General features: G+C 28.3%; 1 protein-coding gene across 1 annotated transcript; it reads right to left on the bottom strand.

The window, feature by feature from the left end:
* Nucleotides 1-772: 772 nt before the first annotated feature.
* LOC130674331 (heat shock 70 kDa protein cognate 5) lies at nt 773-10782 on the bottom strand. Its single transcript, XM_057479630.1, has 8 exons — nt 10525-10782; nt 10038-10093; nt 7440-7585; nt 6053-6176; nt 5683-5991; nt 4088-4707; nt 2622-3247; nt 773-1223 (listed from the first exon to the last, which is right to left on the bottom strand). The coding sequence occupies exons 1-8, from the start codon at nt 10606-10608 to the stop codon at nt 1143-1145; spliced, it is 2046 nt and encodes a 681-aa protein (XP_057335613.1). The 5' UTR covers nt 10609-10782; the 3' UTR covers nt 773-1142.
* Between the last annotated feature and the right edge of the window lie 6874 nt (nt 10783-17656).

Raw genomic sequence — 17656 nt, forward strand, 5'->3', positions numbered from 1 at the left:
ATGTGGGTACTCAAACTACAGCGAATTATATCAGGAACACCAACAAGCTATTGATTTTACATTTTTGATTAGTCTTTAATAAAAATTAAAGATAATCATAATTATTCAATATTATATCTAGTTGATTAAGGGACAGCAATTTTTTTAAGGAAATACAAGTATGATTTTGTTAAAGTTGTCAAAATTCTGCGTAAAATGAGTACCCACATCGCTATATTTTTAAATAGTCATTTTTCATATATTTCATAGCTCATATATATGACTAATTCTTTTTATAATCAGAATGCGGTCATGTGGGTACTCAAACTACAGGGAATTATGAGAGGAAGCCGATTATGCTATCGATTTTGCTTTTATAAATGATGGGTAATAAAAATTAAAAATAACTATAATTATTAACGTTATTTTCCAGTTGATTTGGGTCCAAAATTTTTTTTAAGGAAAGAAGAGTATGATTTTCTTAAAGTTGTCAAAATTCTGCGTAAAATGAGTACCCACAACGCTAGATTTTGAAATAGTCATTTTTCATATATTTCATAGCTCATATATATGACTAATATTTTTTATAATCAGAATACGGTCATGTGGGTACTCAAACTACAGGGAATTATGTCAAGAATAAAAATATACTACGTAATTTAATAAATTTTTACAATTATTTATTAACTAAGCCGTTAATTATTATTACCAACTATTTTATTGTTTTTCTTTAAACATTAAATGCCTTAAACATTATATACACAATATACATTTATTATTATTAAAAAAAAGTTTTTGTCTCATTCTATATATTTTTATGTTGTTGCAATTAATTAATTATATTAATAAATTTTTGATCCAACATTCACGCAAATAAAAAAATAATCTAATAATAATTCTAATTATTAAGCATTTTTTTTGTCAATTCTAATTTAAAAAAAAATTTTGATTCAGTAAAAAATAATTAGCCTTTAATAATATGATTATTATTAATTATTTTTTTATAAATTACTTGTAAGGATTTAACTATGGGATTTTTTTTTTCCAAGTACAAAAGGTGGAACGGTAACGGTGATGAAATGTAAAAAAAGAAAAAAAAAATTATGATTAAGAATTCTATGAATTACAATTAATTAATTAATAGGACGATTAATTAATTAAATTTAGTTTTTGTCTTCTTTTTTCTGTTCGCCTTCACTCGATTGATCTTGGTTTTGGTTTTGTCCTTCACGCTCGGCTGCCATCTGGAAATTAATTTTAATCAATTAGAATTTAATTAATTAATTAAAAAAAAAAATTAAAGGCGGAAGTAGAGATTAATTTTTTTTTTGTAAAAAAAACTGATTTTTTTAAATTTTCGGTAACCGGAAGTTAAAATTAATCTAGTTCGATATATCGAAAAAAATATATCGATATATCGAAAAAAATATATCGATATATCGAAAAAAAATATATCGATATATCGAAAAAAATATATCGATATATCGAAATAAATATATCGATATATCGAAATAAATATATCGATATATCGAAGTCAAGATTGATATATCGTGTTAAGAATCAATCGATTGCGATAATTCTTGATATATCGCGATTTTATATTGACCTAATACACTAAAAATCGATTAGTCGATGTATTCATTCATAAAAAGTATCGATCTATCGGAATGAGTCGATTAATTAAATTAAATATCGATAAATCGAAATAAGACTTGATATTTTGAACTTAGTATCGATACACTCTATTAACGATAAATCGAAACTGATATCGATACATTGTACTGAATCGATAGATCGAATAATATATCGATGCGTTCCACTCACGTTTGATTGAATTTAATATCGGTAAATAAAAGGGAAATCGATTAGTCAAATAGAATATCGATATATCGAATCAAGTATCGAGATATGAAAGAAGGTATCGATACATCGTAATAAAAATTGATGTACCAAACTTCAGATCGATACATCAAACTAAATATCGAAGTGTCGAATTAACTATCAATCAATCGAATCACACATCGATATATCGAATTAAATATCGATAAATCGAATTGCATATCGATATGGCGAATTGAATAACGATATATTAGTTCAAGATTCGTTTAGGTGAATTACATATCGAATATAATATCGATGTATCGAATTGAATATCAATGTATCGAATTGAATATCAATGTATCGAATTGAATATCAATGTATCGAATTAAATATCAATCTATCAAATTAAATTTCAATATATCGATTTAAATATCGATATATCAATTGGAATATCGATATTTCGAAAAAGGATCGATATATCGAGTTAAATATCGATATATCGATTTGAATATCGATACATCGATTTAGATATCGATATAACGAAAAGGATCAATATATCCAAAAAGTATCGATATATCGAGTTAAATATCGATTCGAAAATCGATACATCGATTCGAAAATCGATACATCGATTTGGATATCGATATATAAAAAAGTATCGATATGTCGATTTGAATATCGATTATCGAAAAAGTATCGATATATCGATTTGAATATCGATTATCGAAAAAGTATCGATATATCGATTTTAATATCGATTATCGAAAAAGTATCGACGTATCGAAATTTCGATTATTTATCTAAATTTTTTTTTAAAGTACCTTTTTGTATGCCATCTCGAATAATTTCAAACTGGCTTGTTGTAACTCATTAGTTTGTTTCTTAATGTCTTCTGGGTCAGTGTTGTCTTTGTTATCCAACATTTCCTTAACTTTACTAATCAATTCACGCAATTTATCGCACTCCTCGCTGGGTAATTGTGCCTTGAATTCCTCCATTTTAGCTTCTGTGTCGTGAACAATACCCTCCGCTTGATTAACAGCCTCAACGCGTTCCTTCTTAATGCGATCTTCTTTGGCGTACTGTTCTGCTTTCTTGACCATATTTTCGATCTCATCCTTGCTCAGTCCACCGCTTGATTGGATAACGATCTGCTGTTCTTTGCCCGTGCCCTTGTCGCGAGCCGAGACGTGAACAATACCGTTGGCGTCGATGTCAAAGGTCACTTCGATCTGTGGAACTCCACGTGGTGCTGGTGGAATACCGACGAGAGTAAATTGTCCCAATAATTTGTTGTCATTGGCCATTTCACGCTCACCCTGATGGACTTTGATTTCAACTTGCGTTTGGCCGTCAGCTGCCGTTGAGAATACTTGGGATTTTTTGGTTGGAATTGTCGTGTTACGGGAGATCAAACGTGTGAATACTCCACCAAGTGTTTCGATACCTGGAAAATTAAAAAAAAAAAATTTATTTTTAATTTTTGAAAAATGGGATTTTGAAAATTTGAAAATTAATTTTTTTTTTCAGGTAAAATTCGTAGTTTTTGACTTCATTCTGTAGTCAGAGAGAAGATTAGTCTACACATCATTTTAAAAAAATATATCGATTACCGTAATTTCGATTATCGATATATCGATATTTTTTATTGTTTTTACTGTCGATATTATTTTAAGTTTTAAGAATACAATATATCGAGTTTGTACCACTCTATATATCGAAGTTTTCGATTATCGATTATTTGATATCGATACTTCGATTTTTTCCTGTCGATATTCCAAGTTTTCAGAATAATTCTTTTAATGTTAAAATACCGAATTTTCTACAATCGATACATCGAATTCCTAACTATAGGTGTATCGAACTTTAAAATTCGATATATCGATATCATAAATATCGATATTTCGAAAAAATTACATAATTCAAATTATTAAAATTTTGAAATTGTCAATTGAATTTCAAAATTCGATATATCGAACTTTAAACTTCGATATATCGAACCTCAAACTTCGATATATCAATTTAATAAATATCGATATCTCGAAAAATCCATAAACAAAATTTTTTACACCTCGACATTGACATTTAAATTTAAAATTTCGATATATCGAACCTCAATCTTCGATATATCGATTCTGTAAAAATCGATATTTCGCTTATAAAATCGAATACCTATTCTTGATCATCTTAACAATGAATTATCGACAACCAATCTTCGATATATCGAACCCCAAACTTCGATATATATCGATATAAAAAAAAATTTTTTTTCAATTAAAAAAATTACCTAAAGACAATGGAGTAACATCCAATAGCAAGACATCAGTGACGTCACCAGCCAAAACTCCACCCTGGATCGCAGCTCCAACAGCAACAGCCTCGTCAGGATTGACAGCTCGCGATGGTTGTCTGCCAAAGATTTCCTGTACCGTCGACTGAACTTTTGGTACTCGGGTCATACCACCGACCAACAAAACTTCACCAATGTCAGACTTGGCCACTTCCGCGTCAGTGAGCGCTTTCTGGCACGGCTGTATCGTGCGTTTTATCAAATCACCAACGAGACTTTCAAATTTACTGCGGGACAATTTGAGGTTCAAATGTTTTGGTCCACTTGAGTCCATGGTCAAATACGGCAAATTAATGTCAGTTTGTTGCGAGCTAGATAACTCGATTTTTGCTTTTTCTGCTGCCTCTTTCAATCTCTGCATCGCCATTGCGTCTTTGGTTACATCCAATCCCTGGTCTTTTTTGAATTCGGACGCCAAGAAATTAACTATCGCGTTATCAAAATCTTCACCTCCCAAAAATGTGTCACCGTTAGTTGATTTTACTTCGAAAACTCCCTTCTGGATTTCCAGGATCGAGATATCGAAGGTACCGCCACCAAGATCGTAGACTGCGATACTAAAAAAAAATTTGTTTAATTTTACACAAAGAAAATAAAAACAATAAAAAGAAAACTACTTATAATTATTGATCAGATTATTTTTATCGTCACTTTTAAATCCGAGACGAAAAATAATGAGCATCATTTCAATAGTAAATGAGGTAATTTTTAGTATTATTTGTAGTAAAAATTTTTTTGGAAAAAAATAAATAGGATATTTGAATTTGTAATAAAATTCCGCGTTGAATGAGTACCCACAACGATATATTACGAAGAAGTCATTTTTCATATATATTATAATATATATAAATATGAGTAGTTTTTGTCGGATTAAAATATAGTGGTGTGGGTACTCAAACTTCATGGAATTTGAACCTGATTATAAAAATATAAGTCTCATAACTTTGAACTCAAATTTTTGAAAAATAAAAAATTTCAAAAATATCAAATTTCGATTTTTCAAAAATGAATGCGATATCGAAATACTCGATAAAATTCCCCGTAAAATGAGTACCCACAACAATATATTACGAAGAAATCATTTTTCATATATATTATAATATATATAAATATGAGTAGTTTTTGTTGGGTTGAAATATAGTGGTGTGGGTACTCAAACTTCATGGAATTTAATCGTGAGTATAAAAATACAAGTCTCATAACTTTGAACTCAAATTTTTGAAAAATAATAAATTTCAAAAATATCAAATTTCTATTCTTCAAAAATGAATGCGATATCGAAATACTCGATAAAATTCCCCATAGAATGAGTACCCACAAGCCGAGAGTCAAACTATAAAATTTTGATTCAAAATTACTGATAAATTTTTTTGAAAAATTTGATTATAAATAACTTGATCAGAAGATATTGATGTGGGTACTCAAACTTCATGAAATCGCATCACGAACTCGAGTCCACTACCAATTTTATCCCCCAATTAAACTGTAACAATAAAAGCCAACTTATTACGTACGAAAAATAAAAAACTTACATTTTATCTTCAGTTTTGTCCATTCCATAGGCTAGAGCAGCAGCAGTTGGTTCATTAATAACACGTAGTACATTTAAACCAGAAATCTGTCCAGCATCTTTTGTCGCTTGACGTTGGGAGTCATTGAAATAAGCCGGTACTGTAACTACTGCATTTTTAACTGGAGTATTTAAATATGCTTCTGCTGTTTCTTTCATTTTCATCAGAATGAATGCACCTATTTGACTTGGTGAGTACATTTTACCATCGCTTCCTTGTACCCATGCATCACCATTCGATGCCTTAACTATTTTATAAGAAACTGTTTTCCTGTTTAATTAAAAAAAGTCATTAATATTTCAATTTAAAAATTTTATTTTTTATAACTTACATCTCTTTTTTGACCTCCGCGTCATCAAATTTACGGCCGATCAAACGTTTCGTGGCGTAAAATGTGTTTGCTGAATTAGTAACAGCTTGTCTTTTAGCTGGCATACCAACTAATCGTTCACCCTCTGAAATAAATTATTATTATTATTCAGAGTCTAAATATTTTCAATTTTTGTGGGTACCATTGAATTCCAAAGGAAATTTGCTGGAGTTTAAGTACCCACATCGATATGTTTGAAGCGGAAAAATTACAACTGGGCAAAATGGTCATACTCATATTTATGATGGATAAATAATATTTTTTTAAATCAAAAATTGTAGGGATGTTCAGAAAATGTGGAGACGAGTGAAATGAGTACCCACATCACTAGGTTTAGAACAAAATAATTGCAAGTGGGTAAAATGGTCATACTTATATTTATAATGGATAATTAATTTTTTTTCGATCAAAAATTGTAGGGGTGTATAGAAAACGTGGAGACAAGTAAAATGAGTACCCACATGGATATGTTTAAAGCAAAATAATTACAAGTGGGCAAAATGGTCATACTTGTATTAATCAGAAATAATTAGTTTTTTTTTGATAAAAAATTGTAAGGATGTATAGAAAACGTGGAGACGAGTAAAATGAGTACCCACATCACTAGGTTTAAAAAAAAAATTTTTGATTTGAAAAAAAAAAAAAAAATTATTTAATTTTCAAAATAAATAAATAGTCATATTTTTATTAAAATGTGGGATTGTGGGTACTCATATTACAGGAAAATTTATGGAGTTCAAAGATGTGAAATTTGTTTTTTAATAAAAAAATTTTGAAACTCAAAATACTGATATTTTAAATTTTTTTTTGTTTTTTGAAAAATTAATTGTACGAATGAGTTTTACTTTTGATCAGTCATTTATTTTCGTCATAATTAAATCCGAGACGAAAAATAATAAGCATCATATCAAAAATTATAGTTTTCAAAAATCAATTTTTGGAAAATAATCAGTGGAAATTCTTTTTCTTTCGAATTGATGGCATGGTTTAATAGCTCATTAAATTCTCTGTAAAATGAGTAGTCACATCGATATATTTGTGTAAAAAAAATTAAATGTCATTTTTAATTGATTAATTAATCAAGTAATTACGTAATAATGACTTTTTTGGATTATAGTCTTGTGGGTACTCATTTTACGGGGAATTTTATGTACTTTCAGAATATGAGTCTCATTTTTTTTTCGAAAAAAATTTCAAACGAAAATAATCGATTTTCGTTAAATAAGAAATTAAAAAATATTTAAAAAATTAAAAATTACATGGGATTTTCTTATTAAAATTTCTTTTAGTGATCAGAAAAATAATTAGTGATTTGTAAAGAGTTTCGATTGCTGCGTAATAAAATTACCTTTTGTAAATGCGACGTAAGATGGAGTAGTACGAGATCCTTCGGCATTTTCAATAACTTTGGCTTGTTTGCCCTCCATAACAGCAACACAAGAAAAAGTGGTACCCAAATCAATACCAATAACTGCACCTTTGACTCCATCGGATCTTTAAAAAAAAAAAAAAAATCAATTTTATAAAAATTTCCAAATACCAAAAAATTAAGATAACTTTGATAAGTCATATCTTGGTAAATATATGAGATAAATAAATGTTATAGGTGGTCTTGAGAAAGGAAATTTAATGGACTACAAGTTTGGTCTTTTTGAAAAAATCTCAAAAACGCTTTTTTTTTAAGTTACAGCCGGAAGAGCATTTTTTTCCTCAGTAAAAATAAATACCCGAATGGTAAATTTAAAAATTTTGTTATCTTCTTAACGATCGATTTTACGCAAATTTGACTTAGGATCGATTTTGTAGGTCTGGGAATTTCCTTTCTAATGACCGGATTACGCATTTAATTATCTTAATTTTTGAGGGAAATAATTGGGAGTCTTTGAAAATTTGAATTATTTTTTAATTAAAAAATTGAATTGATTAAAGATATCAGTGAAATTGGTCATGCAAAAATTGTTACGCATATTTATGATAACAATGACAGTGAATAATGATAATAAATGAGCAACCTGTAGTCGGTGGGTGACTGAGTATTGATAGCAAATTTATAAAAAATTTTGATTTATTTGTTTATTAAAATTTTACTAATTGACTCATGTATTTTATTTGTTTTTATTATCATTGAAGTTTACTCAGACAAATCGGGTAATTAATTCCCAAACTCATTGATTTCGATAATTTTACAATCATGGGATTCGAAAAAAAAATCAACATGGTCAAATTTTTTTTATTAGTCGTCTGATATATTTTATTTATAAAATATATAAACTGCGATTAAAGACACGACAAAAGTCATTTACTTCTGAGGGTTCGCCCAAGGGCTGATGTCTTTAATTGATACTCGAAAATTAACTGTCTGCTCTCAAAATATTTATTTATTTTTATCTCACTAATTTTATAAAATCCCAGCGACATCTTTTGCCGGACAAATTTCTATATATATTAATAATTATTTATAAAACGTCAAGACATTGAACTGGCAGTCGCGTAAAAGATCTGAAACTATGAAAAGGCACAAATTTAACTCGAGACCTTTCGCTGATACCAAATTTCATTTTTTTTATTTTTATTATCGCAGAGACATCCCATGGACTTGATTTTTTTTATTCTCTCTTAATAATATAGACAACAGCGATATATATGTAGATATATATAAATATATATTGAGTGAGATTGATCTATAATTAAGTGGCAGAATAATTAAAATATTAATTTATTTAAAGAAAATAAATACGATCGTCTTTTTTTGCCGCGCAATTTAAATTTATTTCGAATGATATCGATAATTTTATTTATCTGGACACTTGGCAATAAAAAAGAGTTTGAACCATGAAAAGCCACAAATTTAAGTCACGACCTTTACAACGATACCAATTTTAATAACATCAACTAATTTTATCATAAAGATACCACTGGAATAAAATTTTCCTTACTCTCTTTATAACATAAATTATTAATTATTATTAATCAATTAAATTATTTTAATGATTAAATTTCACGATTCAATTTTCTATCATTAATTTCTAATTAAATAATAAACAAAATTTTTTTAAATTTATTCTCTCAAAACAAATTTAAAAAATTGTGATACTGGTTAGCAGACATCTGATAGTTTTTGGATTTTTTCAGCCAATAAATTATAAAAAAAAAATATTTGAAAAAATTGCACCTACAGTTTTTTAAATTTTCTACATGTGCATATTTTTAGTTTTTTTTTTTTTGGTAATTCTCCAGTAAAAAAAAAAATCCGAAAATTTCCGATTGTCTCTTAACTTCTGGATCATAATAAGCCGACGTCTAATAGTTTTTTGAATTTTTTTTGAACCATAAATAATGAAAAAAAAAATATTTAAAAAAATTGCACTTGTACTCTTTTAAATTTCCTACAAGTGCATTTTTTTTTTTTTTTTTTTCTTCAAATTCAATAGCTCAAAAAAAATCCAAAAATTTTTAATTGTCTGCTAACTTATGACCCTGAAGTATGAAACTGAAATTAACAATCAGCAATTTTTTGATTTTTATTTTCAACATTCGATTACAAAAAAAAAAAAAAAAAAAAAAATGCACATGTAGAAAATTCAAAAAACTTTAAGTGCAATTTATTAAAAAATTTTTTTTTTATGATTTGTCGATTTAAAAAAAATCTAAAAATTATCAGACGTCGGCCAACGTCAGGATCACAAAAAATTATGATCCTGAAGTTAGCCGACGTCTGATAATTTTTGGATTTTATTTTAGACAGTAAATTATAGAAAAAAAAAATTGAAAAAATTGCACCTGTAGATTTTTGAATTTTCTACATGTGCATTTTTTGATTTTTTTTTTTTTTAAATTTAAATGTTCAAAATAAAATCAAAAAATTTTTAATTGTCTGCTAACTTCAGGATCATAAAAAATTACGTCTGAAATTTTTAAAAATTTAAAATAATGATCAATTACTCACTTGTATCTGTACTGAGCATCGTAACGTTCACGTGCACTCAGCGAGGACACAGCCGACTAAAATAAAAAAAAAATATTAAAATCCAAAAAAATTATGCCCCATTTTCCCCACCCAAATTTTCGCCTCCAATTACTCGGTCTCATTACAAAAATTAATTACATTACGCGTAATAATTAAAAAAAAATCGATTTTAAATTTTCTAACCTCAAAAGTGTAAAAAATTAATTTAAAAATTTAAAAAAATTTTGAATGGAAATTTTCAAAATTTCAATTAAATTTTTAAATATTTTTATGTAATTAACGGCAGTAATAATTACAGTAATTAGCGTAATTGCATAAAAAAGTGCAAGAAATAATTTCGGGAAAAAAAATTCCCGGCGCGTAAATTAAAATTTTAAAAAATAAAATAAAAGAATGAAATTAATTACCGAGTAATTAGAGGTAAATACAGTAAATAATTAATGAAATATGAATAAATTTTACTCACGTTTCGTAAGATTGTAGTAAAATGTCGGCTTTTAGTGTCGACGCGTGAGAATGTACGAGAAAATATTTTCGATGCCGCCAACATTTTTTAAAATTTTTTAAATTCCGTAACTTGGGATTTTAAAAATTAATTAAGTTATTAATTAGACGATTAATTATTTATTTATTAATGGAATCGCGGTAATATTAATGCGTATTAACCGGAAACTGATTTATTTCACGTGTATGATGCAACTGGAATTGGATTTTTGTGAACTTGGTTCTCTAGTCGGTACGCAGATCCCGTGAGTTCGGGCGCATGCGCGCGGGAATATTTGAATAGCCAGTGGGAGTTGAGAGCCAGGGGAAAGAGAAAATGGCCGAGTTGGTGATAATAAGAGACGAAAGTTCTGGAACAAGAGAATTTTCGAAAGTGGGGGAAAGATGGAGTAGGCGCTGGAATGTTCGAGACTTTTTTTTTAGGGGAAAAAAGTCGGATTTTGAAATAAAAGTTGCGGTATTTAAATTTTGTGGATAAAAAATTACTGAGTTCTGGAAAATTGGAAACTTAGAAAATTGGGAAAATTAATTCGAATTGAAAATTGAATTTTTGTTTTTTAGAAATTTTTCAATTTTTTGGAAAATGGAAGAAAATTTTTGTTTTTTATTTTTCGAAGAGGGAAAATCGATTGTTTTTTTTAAATGAATTTTTTTTTAGGAAAATTCGGGTGCTATGAAATCTGCGCCAAATTGAAAAATATTCGATTGCATGATTTTTATATGACGATAAATAATTTAAGTGAAAATTACTACGCGTTTATTTTATAATGAAAAAAAAAAATGATACTGAAGTTAGCAGAAGTCTAATAATTTTTGGATTTTTTTCTAGACAATAAAATATTAAAAAAAAAAATATTTGAAAAAATTGCACCTGTAGTTTTTAAAACTTTTTACATGTGCATATTTTTATATTATTTTTTTACAATTAATTTATTGCAAAACGAAAATTCAAAAATTTTTAAATGTCTGCTAACTTCAGGATCATAAAAAAAAATGAAAATGAAATTTCCTCTGTGAGGAAAAACCAGAAAAAACCCCAGGAAAAATTTTTATTTTTGACTTATGACTTAAATGAGGATCTGTCCAAGTCTTTTTATAAAAAGCGGCCCGTAATTTTTTTTCTGTTGGGAATAACTCAACACAATAGAAACGTTTTTTGTTCATTATAATGCCCTCTAATAGGAAAAACCGGAAAAACTCCTGAGAAAAATTTATTTTTTGAGTTCAGATCCATATTAGGATTAGGTGGAGAAAAGGCTGTCTCCCTGATTAAACAACTGAATTCGACCGAATTAAAAATTTTAATTCTGTGATATTCTGTCGAATTCTGCAAAACAGAATTCAAATTAATTGAAAATTTGAATTTGAATCGAACAGAACAAAACCGATTTAAAAATTTCAAATTCGTTTTAATTCAGTTTAATTCGGATTCAGAACCAGAAATTGGAGAATTAATCAGAATTAAACCGAATAGAATAATTCATATTCGTTTTAATTTGGACAGATTCTGGTTTCCCTGCCGAATAAGACAGAATTCATTTGTAAGTTAGCTACCGAATTAACAGAATTTATCTGAATTAAATACACGGTGAAAAATTTCCACTAAATTTTACTATGGGTGCATCGTAACGCTGGACTATAAGAAAACTGGTACAAAATTTACAAGTGTTCCATAGTAAACGTAGGCGCAGATTACACGATTGTGGCCTATGCGCATACGTTTACTATGGGCCACTTGTAAATTTTGTACCAGTTTCTTATAGTCCAGCGTTACGATGCACCCATAGTAAAATTTAGTGGAAATTTTTCACCATGTAGAATTAAAAATTTAATTCTGTTTAATTCGATCGAATTCAGTTGTTTAATCAGGGCTATGACTTTTGATAAATAGTGGCCTGTAACTTTGTTCCTATTGGGAATAACTCATCACAATATAAACGTTTTTTGTTGATAATGATGTACAAGACGAATAAGTTGAAACTAAGATGAAAAAAGTTCAAAAAGTTTAAAAGAATTAAATTTAAGTCGAAAAAGTCGAGATCTTATCAAAAAATCGTCGGCAAATCGATAAATTCAAAAGAAAATAAGGCGAAGCGAGCCTGAATCAAGTTTTATTTTTGACCCGGGTCTCAAACGAATTGGCCGATTGAGACGGTTAAGGTAGCAATCGACGTGGTTTATTAAGTTCTAGAGCTGATTAGATTTTGAAATCGAATGATTCAATTTTTTTGTAGATATCCGAAAAAAAACGTTTTTCACTATTTTTTTAATCAACGATATCTCGTAAACGAATTGACCGATTAAGACGGTTGGGGTGGCAATCGACGTGTTTTATCAAGTTCTAAAGCTGATCAAATTTTAAAATTGATTTATCCAGTCGTTCTTGAGAAATTTCAAAAAAACCGAAAAAAAATTTTTTTCGAATTCTTTCGTCAACGGTTTCTCTTGAACGAATGAACCGATTTTGATGGTTAACGTGGCATTAGACGCGGCTTATAAAGTTTTAGAGCTGATTAGATTTTGGAATCAATCCATTGAGCAAATTAAAAGTTATCCCAATAAAACATTTTTGAAAAAATTTTATTTTTGAAATATCTCCGAACGCACACTAACGATTAAGCTCAAATTTTTACAGCTTCAAGATATAAACAAGCCGCGTCGAATGACACCTCAAAGATCAAAATCGGTTCATCCGTTCAAGAGTTATGAATATTTACATACATACATACGTACAGACATACGTACGTACACACATACATACACTCGGACATCATCGTGAAATTAGTCAGGATAGCTTCCTAAAACCTCAAAACGTCAAAATCTGATAGAAATTCGGTTTTTGCAAATCGGACCGAAACTAATAACCTCCCGAATTTTTGAAAATTTTTAATTTTCTTAGCGGGAAGTTAATAGTAATATTACATTTGAAAATACCTAGCGACTCGGGTTCGAATCCTACTGTGGTCATATATTTTTTTTTTATAATTATTCATTTGTATAGCATAACATTATTTATAATTGCTAACAATAATTGCACGCCTCGGAAGCGAAGCGGAGAGGTTGTGCTTTATAACCAACCTGTCAAGGTCACACGATTTCCACTCATTAAAGTGCATATATTTTTTTTCTATTACTCTTACACATTATGAAAAGCACATCAATATAAAGCTGAAACACTAATAAATAATCCTGATACTTTTTTTAATTTGTCTAATATGTATTAATATAAAAAAAAGTTCATTAAAAAAAATTTATCGTGGACGTCCATTAGTCTGTGGTTAAAAAAAACGGCGTGGTACGGATATCTCGAGAACGACTTGACGAAACTACTTAATTTTTTTTTCAAAATTTTCAGAAATAAGCAAAGAAGGTTCCTTTCGAAAATCACTACTGTAGGCCTTCTCGTTTTTTTAAAAATAAATCATTACGGTTAAAACCGGCAATCTTACATGTAAACAAACACACACTGCCGCCATTTTTCATTAGGAATGTTCTCCTTATTTATTTTTTTTTTTTACTTTTATTACCGTATATTTACCATGGAAATTTCTATGGGAAAAGAGCGGGATATTCAATTTTATTCGAAATTTAACTTTTAAAAAAAAAACATAACATGAGCTTTCGAGGCGTGCATTTTTGGATTTTCCAAATTTTTTTATTAGTTGTATTATGTATTGATCATAATTATATAATGCTTCATTAAAATTAATATTGATGAATACATAATATGAAAAAAAACTATCATGTTTTTTTTACACTGGATCGTAGTTGGAGGAGAGATGACTTTTATTCATTTTATAGAGATATAATCACACTACACACTTAGATATTACACATACGCTTAACTTATTAAATATAAAATGTTAAATATTTTCGCCCTACCCGAGATTCGAACCCACAACCTAACGCTCGCCAGACTATCGCTTTACCCCCTACGCTACGGCCGATATATTTGGATCTTGTCTGAGGTGGGTCATAAGTTAGTCGTAAAACAATAATAAGTCGTAATAATAATAATAATGGTACAACTCTTGATAACCTTTACGATTAAAACGGTACTGCTCAGGTCTGGTTTAATCGTATTTATTTCCCGAAACCGTCATCTACGCTCAAAACAGGTCTCGTTTTAGGCAGTAAATGAGACTTCAAAGGGTTTGGAAACTTGTACGATTAAAATAGACTTGAGATTTCGACCCGGGAACCTTGATCGATTATTTCGGTTAAAAAAAAATTTTTTCTATTTTTATTTTTTAAGAATAAAGACCAAATATTGATATCTAAAAATTTATTAATAAAATCACGGGTCAATGAGCTTTAAAAACTATATTACGTAGTAAAGCGATTTCTTGATTAAACGATTTTATATTTTTTTACGACTTATTGGTGACGAAATATAATTTTTTGATAAAAACTCAAAAAAAAAAAAACCGTACGTTCTTCTTTTTTTTAAATTTCCGGTATTCCCGCCGCCTCGGGCGATGTAATTAAAGTTATTTTAAACCCCTCTTAGGGTATAAAATTAATCGCCATTAAATAAAATTTATCAGTAAACCGTCAGCAGCTTAACGAAAGTCAGTTTCCGTAAAAAAATTATTTCGCTGTTATAAAAAAAAAAAAAATGTCTAAAGTAAATTCCGTTATTTTACTTGCGATGGCCATTATTATTTTAATGATCGACGAATTTGTTATTGTTGAGAGTTGTTCTTCTTGGGGCTCTACGGTATTTAAATTTAATTTATTACGATTGATTTTTTTCTTTTTAAATGAAACTTAATTTATTAATAAGCAATTAATTGTTTCAGTGCTATGGGATTGCCGACCAATGTTGTTGGGGATTGAAATGCTCGTTTTTTTTCGGCGGCTCATGCCAAGTCGACCCAACTGTTAAACCAGTGGTCTATTCATTGAAAAAATAGAATTAATAAGACATAATTATTACAATGATTATGTATTTTAATTAGTGTTAATGTGTTGGAAATAAAAATTCCTTTAAAATGAGTACCAACATGATGTACTTTGAATAAAAATTTTTTTTGATTAATTGTAATTAACGATTATTGGTTTTTTTTTTTTTTCGCTCTACTGTAGGGAGCGTTGTATAGTTTGTTAAGAGACGTTTAAAACGAATACCATGACGCCGTAATTAATTTTTGTTATTTTTATAAGAATCAAGATTAATCGTGATTAATGATTTTTATTAATGATTGATAAGAAAAATTTATCATCGGGATGTTTTGTTTTGCGGAGCTTAAAAAATGCGTTATTGGCAACGAAGGCAATTTCTCTTATAAAAAATTATTAATAATTAATGATTAATGATTAACGATCAATGACTTTTTTACTGCGTTTCATTTATAAAGTTTGCGTCGTATGGTTTGTTAGAAGACCTTTCGAACGAGTACCATGACGTAGTATTTATACTTGTTCTTTTTTATAAAAATTGAGATTAATCGTGATTAATGATTTTTATTAATGATTAATGAGAAAAAATTATCATAGGAATTTTTTAGTATTGCAGAGCTGAAGAACTGTTTGTTATTAGTAACAAATACAATTTCTTTTACGAAAAATAATTAATGATTAATGATTAATGATCAATGATTTTTTTACTGCGTTTCATTTATAAAGTGTGCATCGTACGGCTTATTAGAAGACCTTTAGAATGAGTACCATGACTAAGTATTGATACTTGTTCTTTTTTATAAAAAATGAGATAAATCGTGATTAATGATTTTTATTAATGATTAATGAGAAAAAATTATAATAGGGATTTTTAGTATTGCAGAGCTGAAAAACTGCTTGTTATTAGTAACAAATACAATTTCTCTTACGAAAAATAGTTAATGATTAATGATTAATGATTAATGATCAATGATTTTTTACTGCGTTTTATTTATGAAGTGTGCGTCATATGATCTGATGGAAATTCGATTTTCGTAAATCGGACCGAAACCAATAACTTCCCGAATTTTTGAAAATTTACAATTTTCTTAGCGGGAAGTTAAAAAACAGTTTTTTTTATGAAAAATAATTAATGATTAATGATTGACAATTTATAATTTTTTTACTGCGTTGCATTTATAGAGTGTGCGTTGTATAGATTGTTAAAAGACTTTTAGAACGAGTACCATGACGTAGTATTGATACTTTTCTTTTTTACAAGATTTAAGATTAATCGTGATTAATGATTTTTATTAATGATTAACAATTAATGATTTTTTTGCGTTATATTTGTATAGTGTGCGTTGTATAGTTTTACAATAGCCCTTTAAAACGAGTACCATGACGTAGTAATTAATCATTATTTCTTTGTAAGAATTGATATTAATCGTCATTAATGATTTTGATTAATGATCAATGATAAAAATTTATGATAGGAAGTTTTGGTGTTGCAGAGCTAGAAAATGCGTTGTTAAGAATAAAATTAAGTTCTGCGTAGTATCATTTTTATCGAAAATGATTAATGATTAACGATTAATGAAAATAGTCGTAGAGTTTATACGATTTCCGGTACAATTACTATCGTGAATCTGTAAAATTGACAACCACGGAATAAACTTTTTCTAAAAATTCATGATTAATCATTAATAGCAATTAATGATTAATCATGAATAATTAATCGTAAATAAAAAAAATATTTCGTTTCAATTCTAATTACTATGAAGAATTATCAACAAATTCAAGAAAAATGAATACCAGAAATTAATAATTCTATTAATTAATCCAAAATTGATTAATGCAAGTTAATTAATGGAGTTAATCAACTAAAAAAAGTAAGGGTTGTGAGTACTCATTTCAGAGGATTTTTCCTAAGCTATCCGTTGCAATCGTTTTAAAAAAACACTAATGATTTTTGTTGATTCCGGAAATGATTAATGATTTTTGTTAATTACTTCAAATCTGATATCAGACCTAATTTGGTCTTAATTACCTGAAAAAAATGAGTACCAACATGCCATAGTTTCTATCGAAAAATATTTCGATTAATCAATGACGATATATTAATCAAAAAGTATCACATATTTTTTAAAATTCAAAGTATGGCATGTGGGTACTCGTTTGAGAGGAAATTTTACAAGCTAATAAAATATGAA

Source organism: Microplitis mediator, chromosome 9 (assembly GCF_029852145.1).
Source record: "Microplitis mediator isolate UGA2020A chromosome 9, iyMicMedi2.1, whole genome shotgun sequence".
In the NCBI taxonomy this organism is placed as follows: Eukaryota; Metazoa; Arthropoda; class Insecta; order Hymenoptera; family Braconidae; genus Microplitis; species Microplitis mediator.

What these genes read in the sequence shown, in the direction of transcription:
- LOC130674331 (XM_057479630.1), bottom strand. Translation starts at nt 10,608, where the DNA reads ATGTTGGCGGCATCGAAAATATTTTCTCGTACATTCTCACGCGTCGAC. An exon ending in GATGCTCAGTACAGATACAA is followed by an intron (nt 7,586 to 10,037) that starts GTGAGTAATTGA and finishes TTTTTTTTAAAG; the next exon opens with ATCCGATGGAGTCAAAGGTG. An exon ending in TGTTACTCCATTGTCTTTAG is followed by an intron (nt 3,248 to 4,087) that starts GTAATTTTTTTA and finishes TTAATTTTCCAG; the next exon opens with GTATCGAAACACTTGGTGGA.